The sequence below is a fragment of the Lolium perenne genome, chromosome 3 (assembly GCF_019359855.2).
Source record: "Lolium perenne isolate Kyuss_39 chromosome 3, Kyuss_2.0, whole genome shotgun sequence".
NCBI classification, from domain to species: Eukaryota; Viridiplantae; Streptophyta; class Magnoliopsida; order Poales; family Poaceae; genus Lolium; species Lolium perenne.
The window spans coordinates 304014877-304025418 of record NC_067246.2 but is presented as its reverse complement, the minus strand read 5'-3'; the positions used below and the strand labels follow the sequence as shown (position 1 = coordinate 304025418).

Below are 10542 nucleotides of genomic sequence, written 5' to 3'. Positions count from 1 at the left end.
GGGATTGGCGCCACTATATGGCACAACGCGGCAAGAAGTAGGAATGTTGTCCTTCTTGCTAAGCTTCGACATCTTTCGGATTAATTTTTCCAAGTCCTTCACAGAAAGGTCCTTGGACATCCTCTCGACATCTTCATCACCAGCATACATCCAAAGGGGATTTTTGCGAGCTTGCAGAGGCTGCACTCTAATCCTAAGGAAATACGCTGTGATCTGGATACCCGACAATTCCTTGCCGCGGGTGTTCTGGAGCTCACGGATGCGAGTCATCAGCGCCTCTGTCGCCAATTTCTCTTCTTCGATAGCCTCAGCATCCCAGGATCGGCGGCGAAGGATCTTGGTTTTTCCGTCAAAGGGAGCAATGTTGTACTCCACTGAATTGGAGCTTTCCTCGTGTATATAGAGCCATTTCTTGCGCCACCCTTGGACAGAATCGGGGAATTTGACGTCCAAGTAATCGACGTCAGGACGAACACAGATAACGATGCCGCCGATGTTATAGGCGATGCCGTGGGAGCCATTACGGCGGATGCAGGAAATACGCTTCCACAAAGCCCAATTAGGATGGACTCCGAGGAAGCATTCACACAGTGTGATAAAAATCGACACGTGGAGAATGGAATTGGGCGTCAGCTGATGTAGCTGAAGCCCATAAACAAACAGAAGACCACGGAGAAACTCGTGGATTGGGGGAGAAAGACCGCGGATCAGATGGTCAACAAAACTAACCCGATACTCCATTGGAGGTGATGGGTAGCTTTCCTCGGAGGGGAAGCGCAGCGTGTTCTCCTTCTTGGTGAACCCCAGCTTCTTGAGTAGGTTCATGTCTTGATTGGAGATTTTGGATCTCTCCCACTCCAGATCTTCGGCGGCCATCTTCGACTCTGGAGTGCTGTGCCTAGTCAAACGGAGGCGAGGCGGCATCAATGAGCTGGTGGCGAAGGATGTGAGTAGGATTGAGCGCTTGAAGCAAGGGGGAGCAATGGGGGATCTTGCAGCGGAGAAGCAGAGGTGCGGCGTGAGCAAAAGGATTAAAGGAGGAAGACGATGCCTTTATATAGAGGTGCGATGAATCGTCACGCCGTTGGATGGAGAATTTGCGGGACAGATGCTGTACACGTGGACAAGGGGTAAAAAGTAATTTCATATAGACGAGAAAGCACAGCGGCTACAGTACGTGCGCCAGGAAAAGCGGAGGACGTGTCTCCCCCACTTGCACAACGTGTCAAATTGACAGGATTTCTGGGCCCACAAGGCAGAGAGGTAGCGGTTCTCGCGTTTTCCCGATACATTGGTCGTGGCTGTCATCAGCAGTGATGTCACCTTGGTAAAAGAAAATCTCGGCTATGAAGATTTGCAAGAACGGCGACACCAGAAGATTATGGTTTATCTCGAGATCCTTTGAACAAATACAAATATTTGCTCAAATGCTCGGGGGCTACTTAAAAAAAATATTCGAGTATGACAAAATAGAAACGGCGGGAGCCTATGACCAAACGCAAGCATTTGATCATAGCCTCGGGGGCTACTCCCATCAGAAGCGCTTTTCGCGCACCCGAGAGATTTGGAAAATTATGCGACAGGGGAAAAATATAGCGACATAATGCGTGGAGCCTACACTCAAGCACAAGCTCTTGACTGTAGCCTCGGGGGCTACTCCCATCGGGAACGCTGTTCGCGTACCCGAAGAAATTAAAAAAAAAAAAGAGAAAGTGAGAATATTTCGAGTTATACAAGTAACTCTACATATACTCTCCCATCGGGAAAGCAATATAAGTCATCCGTTGACTCAATAAAATGTGCTATTCCAACAGCCGAATAAGCACTCGACAATATATTCTCAGAACGCCAAAGATGCGAACAATTTCTGAATGCCGCAAAACTTTGCGAAGGTAAGACCCCAGATCCGTTCTGTGCGGCGTGGCGCCGTCTCTGACGTCGGTTTGCTACTTTTTTCCGTATCAACAGATACGAAGAAAAATCCTAACAGACGCGTTAGGTACCCGATAAAATATGACTGGGACTCGACAGAATGGTAAGACCTTAAGCGGCACCTGTCGAAGTTTACACCAGTATCCCGAGATCATGTCCAGGGACGTGATCTTGTAGTAGGTTTTTGCGGATTGCCACTAGAGCAGTTAACTAGTACCTGATCCGTTAGATGAACTAGCCCCAACTACCATTATCCCTGTACAATATAGAAATTCGTATGCAAAGATATGTGATAAAGTTCAAAGTTATTGAGTAAATATAAAGGTGGAGATTTTCCTTGACTCTGCGATTCAAGCAAAATCTTGGGGGCTACTGACATGGGCATACCCAATGGGCCTGCTGAAGATGGTACCCGGGATTTACTGAAGGCCCATGACCCGAAGAATAAGAAGATTCGGAAGCCCAAGATACTATTAAGGAAAGCTAGAATTGTAATAGGAGTCATCGTTTGTAATCTTGCGGGATGAGTTAGAAACCCTCCCGGATTCTGTAAACTTGTGTATCACGAATCCCTCGGCTCCACCTCCTATATAAGGGGGAGTCGAGGGGCAAAGAAGGCATCGAATCATTGTCTCACAAACCCTAGCTTTACATTGTCGAGTACTTTTCGGCTGAAACCTTCGAGATCTACTTGCCCTCTACATCCAACGAAACCCTAGTCTACTACTTGTAGGCATTGACAAGTTAACACCTTGTCAACTGCAGATCGGTTGGCTGATCGTTTGTTTGGGAGAAGATTGTGTGCTGCTGATCGTCAGGAAGGAGATCGGGTTGAGTTGTTGCTGTTTGTGATCGCTCCCAGGGCTGATCGATTGCGGGAGCAGTCCCACGTGGACGTGGTGGTGACGATCGAGGTCCAGAACGATTGCGTTTGATCGCTAGGAGTCCAGATTTGCGCCGGCTCCAAAACTTTTCCGCGATAGCTCCAGATTTCACGGCTGCAGCTCCAGTTTCCGTCCGCCGGCTCCAACTTTTCAACTCGCGGCTCCATCTTTTGGCGCTCCAGCTCCGGATTCCGTCCGTGTCAGTTCCAAATTCACCCGTGGACACTCCCGATTCACCAGCGCGGCTCCAGATTTGGCCGACTAGCTCCAGATTCACACCGCGTGGCTCCAGACTTTCCGTCTGGCTCCAGAATCGCCCTAGGAAAGAGCCTGTCTTACCTTTGCCGCAAGTTATCTCTTCTGAATTTTTTTTTCTGCAAGAAATTTTCTACTGAGACTGATTTTCACCAGATGGCAGATGTGGACATACTCGGTTTATTTGGACCCTTTGTATGCAGGAATTTGTCCTGTAAGTTTTGGGTGATCTACCCGGTATGTTTTTTTAGATGGCATTCAACATGTTTGTGTCTCAATCAGTGTCAAGTTATGCACGCCGAGCGGGAGGATGAGGAGTGGCAGGCGAGCACAACTTGAAGATGGCTAGTCGAGAGGGATGTGAGGCGTGGAAGACTAGCAAGGAAAGTGGCGATATTGCTCATTTGACGTCACCTTTTTCCGACCCGACCCTCACGCGTTGGGGACAACGCTTTTTGAAGGGGGGAGGATGATACGGGCATGAGGACGTGCCATAACCATTATTTTGTAATAAATAAGAGTTTTAATAATTGAGTTTTAGAATTTTAATAAATGAGTTTTGACTTTGTTTGGGCCTGTCCAAACAAGTCCAGTCTTAGGCCCATTAGATGACGCCTATCTAGAGATGGCGCCCCAGCCTCCCCTCATATAATGGGCTGGGCGCATTAGGGTTTCTCAGCTTTGGTTGAATTAAATCTTGTAATCCTGAAGCTCAACACCAGTCCTGCGGGGTTGGCTCCATGACGGCGTCTCGGACGTTCGTCTAGTTATCTACCAATAAAGATGTGTGAGTTCTTGAGTTGTCAAGAGTAATCATGTGTGCTTGGGAATCCTTGAATCTGTCAAGGGAGTTCAAGATCTATCGGTCCTATGGATCATCAAGGTGCATCGTGAAAGATCGGGAGAACAATCCTCATCAAGCGGGCAATTCGTTACCCCTTGGAAGCTTCTTCTAAATTATTGTCAGCAACTTTTCAAATCCTGAGTCAGTGACACCTTTCTCTGCCTTCCATTGCAACAATTTCAGTGTGCTACCTAGCTTTTTCTAGCCATCTTCGCAAGTTGGGTATAACAAAGTTGTGATCCTCTAACATCTGGTCGAAGTCCAACCTTTTCTTTTCAGTTACACATTCTCTCCTTGCATCTGCAATGGCCCGACCAAGATCATCAGCAGGCTCATCTGGTGCCTCTTGATCTTCTGCTTCATTGTCTTCATTGCCTTATGATGGAAAACAACCCCCCTTTGCAGTATCACCGTATTCAGGGAACATGTGATACCTGTCATCATCCTCTTCTTATTCATTGTCTTCCATCATAACCCCTCTTTCTCCGTGCTTGGTCCAACAATTGTACTGGAGCATGAAACCGGACCACAGCAGGTGGCTGTGAATGGTACTCGAGGAAGAGTAATTTACGACATTCTTACAGTCAACACATGGACAATACATAAAGACACCATGTTTGTTTGCCTCAGCCACGACGATAAAATTACTCAGACCCGAAGTGAACTCGTCGAAGCGTCGGTTAATGTACATCCATTGAGATTCATCTGCGTGATATAATTAAGCTTATCAAAAACCATTGCAGAACATCATGATTAGTGAAATGATGTATATATATATATACACATGCATTTTATCAATGACAGATGGAAGGATAAAGTTGTTAACCTCGATGGAGAAGAAAAAAGACAGTTAAGTGTGGCTTGTTTTGTGTGAACTCAAGTGGAAAAACCTCTTAGGCATTTCATCGAACACCTCTTGTGCATATGAAGAGGATAAAGCAACATACGCCATTTTTGTGCTAAGAAGTGAAAAATGACTAAGTGTGGCTCACACTTGGGCAGGGGCAAGGTATATGTAGAGGCATGGCACTTGGTCCCGGTTGGTAAGGCAAACCGGGACCAAAGGCCACCGGGACCGAGGCCTGACACGGACTGCCACGCTCTGCTGCAGCCCCTTTAGTCCCGGATTATAATACAAACCGGGATCAAATGCTCCAAACGAACCGGGATCAGAGGGTGGAGTCGTCCCGCGCCGAACAAATCGGGACCAATGCCCTCCACTGGTCCCAGCTCGTTTTAAAACCGGGACTATTGCTTCCAGTAGTGCTGGACAAAATGCATGTTCTCTACTAATGCTCCTATGTATTGCCATGTAGGTTATACAACCGATGGCTCGAAAGGGTATGCATCGTTCCCTCACAAACTTCAATAATAGCGACACCTTTGAACATACCCGCGTGGGGATAAATCCTAGGCCACCCAAACACCAACAACGCATCGCTCGGCGAATATAGCACCGAGGTGTGCAGCGTCTTCATGGGTCGGCACGACCTTGCTCCCACAATGCACATGGGCTAGGAAGCCACCAGTACAGCTCTCAGATTGAAAGGCACCAACATTGACATAGTACATGTGGTCGATCTAGTTTTCTTTCTCTGGGCCAAATATTTCCAACATTGAAACACGTCTCCTTATCTCAGCACATATTTCTGTTTCTGCAAAAATCCTTAATTAGATGAATGACGAATTCGTGAGCAGTTTGGAGAAGAGAATTGTGTCTCGATTTCTCTCCTATCTTCGATCCAAACGGGCAGGTGGCACGTCTCGCCAGAGAGCTTATCCTCCGGAACAAATTCTCTACTCCACTAACAGATCAATTCACGCGCCTCCACACTATAAAGCAGGGACAATCCTAGTACATCATGCATCAGGCCGCAGCACCGCGCATCAGAAGAACTCACTGAAGCACACACAGATTAACAAAGGCGCTCACTGCAACCTGGTTGTCTCCGGCCGGCCACCATGGCTCGCTACTACTCGGAGGCGGACTACTGCGCGGAGGAGATGGCCAGGCCGTACGACAGGCACTGCCACGGCGAGGGCGGCGAGCGCTACGTCGTCAGGAAGGAGGAGTACGAGGAGATGGACGAGGTGGAGCGCGCCCGCAGGGGCCACCACCACGGCCACGGCCACAGCGACAGCCGTCGCGGTCACCTCGGCTACGGCCGCAGCTACTCCCACGGTGCCAGTGAGCACCTTGGCCACAGCGGCAGCCACAGTGGGCACCTCGGCCATAGCGGCAGTGTCCATGGGCACCATGAGCACTACCATGGCCATGGCTACGGCGGGAGCCACTGTGACCCGTGCGAGACCAAGTACGACTCATGCACCGGCGAGTACTACGGCTGAGCAGTGAGCACGCGCGTAGCCGTGTATGTACCTACGAAACGAGATTGCGAGAACGTCACGCCGTCACGGTAATGAGGCCTGCCCGGCCGACTGCCTGCTAGCTATATGTATGTGCGTGTGAGACTGTGTGTAGACAGTTACATACATGCATGATGTGTGTATGCATGTCCGCAGCTTATGTATGAATAAGACCGTGACCTGAATAAAGCTTCTACTTACGTGCTCCCATGCATTCGCGTTCTATATAATCGATTTTTTTTTTATAGTGCTCACACACCATACTTCTTTTTTTGCGAAACCACACTCATACTTCTTAATTCTCTAATTATCTCATTTGAAGAAAAAAGGACGCCATTTTACATGTATAGAGATTTTGTTTCTTAACAGAGTATGCATAGAGATCTGAACGGGGTGTTTCTTCCATGCATGGAACTATGGAAGGTCCCATGTTTTAGCTATTGATCTGCCACTTTTAGATTCGTGCGTGTGTGTGTGTGTCATCGAGTTTTCGTAAACAGCACTGAATGAAACCGGTAATACTAGACTTACGGACAGATTGGGTTACGGAAAAGTTACGGACGAACGTGGACTGCAATGATTGGTTGTTGTGTGATCCCCTCCTGACAAACCAGGCCAGACTCTGGATTTCAAGCGTTGTTGTGTGAGTCCGTAAGATATTTCTGTAAAAAAAAAACCGTATGTGTAGCATTACTCGAATGAAACACAAACAAACTCATCTCTCATAGCTATCTATACTCTAGCCCATATGCGGTTGAGCCCGGTGACCACCAATAGTAGCAAAATCTCGGAAGGACTTGAATGATACGAGTTTCGAGATGAAGGAAAGAAGATGAAGCTATGAAAATTGTCGAACGTTAAGCAACAAGAAATAATCCTATGAGGTAAGGTCAATCTATCGCCCAAATTAGACAAAACCTAGGAGATGCCACATGGTATCACGAATCTCAAAGCACCAGGGTACAAGCGGGAGGGGGTGTTGGAGATATGCCCAAGAGGCAATAATAAAAGTGGTTATTATATATCTTTATGTTTATGATAAATGTTTATATACCATGCTATAATTGTATTAACCGAAACATTGATACATGTGTGTTATGTAAACAACAATGTGTCCCTAGTAAGCCTCTTAACTAGCTTGTTGATTAATAGATGATTAGTTTTATAATCATGAACATTGGATGTTATTAATAACAAGGTTATATCATTATATGAATGATGTAATGGACACACCCAATTAAGCGTAGCATAAGATCACGTCATTAAGTTATTTGCTATAAGCTTTCGATACATAGTTACCTAGTCCTTTCGACCATGAGATCATGTAAATCACTTATACCGGAAAGGTACTTTGATTACATCAAACGCCACTGCGTAAATGGGTGGTTATAAAGGTGGGATTAAGTATCCAGAAAGTATGAGTTGAGGCATATGGATCAACAGTGGGATTTGTCCATCCCGATGACGGATAGATATACTCTGGGCCCTCTCGGTGGAATGTCGTCTAATGTCTTGCAAGCATATGAATGGTTCATAAGAGACCACATACCACAGTACGAGTAAAGAGTACTTGTCAGGAGACGAGGTTGAACAAGGTATAGAGAGATACCGATGATCAAACCTCGGACAAGTAAAATATCGCGTGACAAAGGGAATTGGTATCGTATGTGAATGGTTCATTCGATCACTAAGTCATCGTTGAATATGTGGGAGCCATTATGGATCTCCAGATCCCGCTATTGGTTATTGGTCGGAGAGAGATCTCAACCATGTCTACATAGTTCGCGAACCGTAGGGTGACACACTTAAGGTTTGATGTTGTAATAGTAGAACTTGAATATGGAATGGAGTTCGAAGTTTTGTTCGGAGTCTCGGATGGGATCCCGGACATCACGAGGAGTTATAGAATGGTCCGGAGAATAAGATTCATATATAGGAAGTCATATTCCAAGTTTGGAAATGATCCGGTGCATTTATGGAAGGTTCTAGAAGGTTCTAGAAAAGTCCAGAAGAAATCACTTTGGAAGGCGGAGTCCCGGAGGGACTCCACCACCCATGGCTGGCCAACCCTAGAGGGGTGGAGTCCCAAGTGGACTCCACCTAAGGTGGCCGGCCACCCCCCTCATGGAAGGGTGGGAGTCCCACTTGAGGTGGGAATCCCACCTTGGGTAGGTTTCCCTACACATGGAAGGTTTTGGGTTGGGGTCTTATTCGAAAACTTGTAGTCCAACACTTAGGGGTTCCACCTATATAATGAGGAGCAAGGGGAGGGAGCCGGACACACCAAAGCCATTGTGGCCGCACCCCTCATAGTGGCCGGCCACTTCCCCCTCTCCCAAACCCTAGCCGCCCCACTCCTCCACCTCTCCCGCAATGCTTAGCGAAGCTCCGCCGGAGTTCTCCATCGCCACCGCCACCACGCCGTCGTGCTGCCGGATTCAAGGAGGAGCTACTACTTCCGCTGCCCGCTGGAACGGGGAGAAGGACGTCGTCTTCATCAACACCGAACGTGTGACCGAGTACGGAGGTGCTGCCCGATTGTGGCACCATCAAGATCTTCTACGCGCTTTTGAAAGCGGCAAGTGATCGTCTACCGCAGCAACAAGAGCCTCATCTTGTAGGCTTTGGAAATCTTCAAGGGTGAGTCTCGTTCATCTCCTCGTTGCTCCCATCTTCTAGATTGCATCTTGGCTTGGATTGCGTTCTCGCGGTAGGAATTTTTTGTTTTCTATGCAACGTATCCCTACAGTGGTATCAGAGCCGTGTCTATGCATAGATAGTTGCACGAGTAGAACACAATGGTTTTGTGGGCGTTGATACTTATGTTGTCTTTAGTTTGAGTACTTTGCATCTTTGTGGCATAGTGGGATGAAGCGGCTCGGGCTAACTTTACATGACCGCGTTCATGAGATTTGCTCCACGCTCGACATGCAACTTGTATTGCATAAGTGGCTTTGCGGGTGTCTGTCTCTCCTACTATAGTGAAGATTCAATTTACTCTTCTATTGACAACACTAGTATCATCGTTGTGGTTCATGTTCGTAGGTAGATTAGATCTCACTCGAAAACCCTAAACCACGTAAAATATGCAAACCAAATTAGAGAACGTCTAACTTGTTTTTGCAGGGTTTGGTGATGTGATATGGCCATAATGTGATGATGAATATGTATGAGATGATCATTATTGTATTGTGGCAACCGGCAGGAGCCTTATGGTTGTCTTTAAATTTCATGTTGAGTAGTATTTTAAAGAAGTTGTAATAGTTGCTGCATGGGAGAACAATCATGAAGACGGCGCCATTGACCTTGACGCTACGCCGACGATGATGGAGATCATGCCTGTTGATGATGGAGATCATGTCCGTGCTTTAAAGATGAAGATCAAAGGCGCAAAGACAAAAGGGCCATATCATATCACATATGAACTGCATGTGATGTTAATCCTTTTATGCATCTTATTTTGCTTAGATCGCGACGGTAGCATTATAAGATGATCCCTCTCACTAAAATATCAAGATAATAAAGTGTTCATCCTTAGTAGCACCGTTGCGAAGATTTATCGTTTCGAAGCATCTCGTGATGATCGGGTGTGATAAAATCAACAAGTGCATACAACGGGTGCAAGCCAGTTTTGCACATGCGGATACTAAGGTGGCCTTGACGAGCCTAGCATGTACAGACATGGTCTCGAAACACGTGATACCGAAAGGTAGAGCATGAATCATATGATTGATATGATGAACACTTTGAGTGTTCGCCATTGAAGTTACATCTTGTCTCATGATGATCGGACTTGGTGTGGTGGATTTGGTTCGTGTGATCACTAAGACAATTCGAGGGATATTGTTTTGAGTGGGAGTTCACCTAGTTTTTAATTTTGTTAAATTAAAATTTGAACTCAATTTGTCATAAACATTAGTCTAAACTATTGCAAATATGTGTTGTAGATATGGCGTCCCCAATCAATTTTAACCAGTTCCTAGAGAAAGAAAAGCTTAAGAGCAACGATAGCAACTTCACCGACTGGTTCCGTCATGTGAGGATTTTCCTCGCTGGCGGAAATCTGCAATATGTGCTTGATGCACCGCTAGGTGACCCTCCTGCAGAAACTGAAACCGATGAAGTAAAGAATGTTTACGCGACTCGGAAAACTCGGTACTCTCAAGTTCAGTGTGCCATCCTATGCAGTCTGGAAGCCGATCTTCAAAAACATTTTGAGCACCACGATCCTCATGAGTTGGTCAACGAGTTGAAAACTAT

The 10542-nt window shown here is 46.6% G+C and overlaps 1 protein-coding gene across 1 annotated transcript; it reads left to right on the top strand.

Annotated features, from left to right (window-relative positions):
• Positions 1-5785: 5785 nt before the first annotated feature.
• LOC139837702 (uncharacterized) lies at positions 5786-6490 on the top strand. Its single transcript, XM_071827005.1, has one exon. It carries the CDS (start codon positions 5878-5880, stop codon positions 6262-6264), a length of 387 nt encoding a protein of 128 aa, XP_071683106.1. The 5' UTR covers positions 5786-5877; the 3' UTR covers positions 6265-6490.
• The last annotated feature ends 4052 nt before the right edge of the window (positions 6491-10542 follow it).

Bases quoted from the DNA above. Each gene is read 5' to 3' on its own strand.
- LOC139837702 (XM_071827005.1), top strand. From the start codon at position 5,878: ATGGCTCGCTACTACTCGGAGGCGGACTACTGCGCGGAGGAGATGGCC.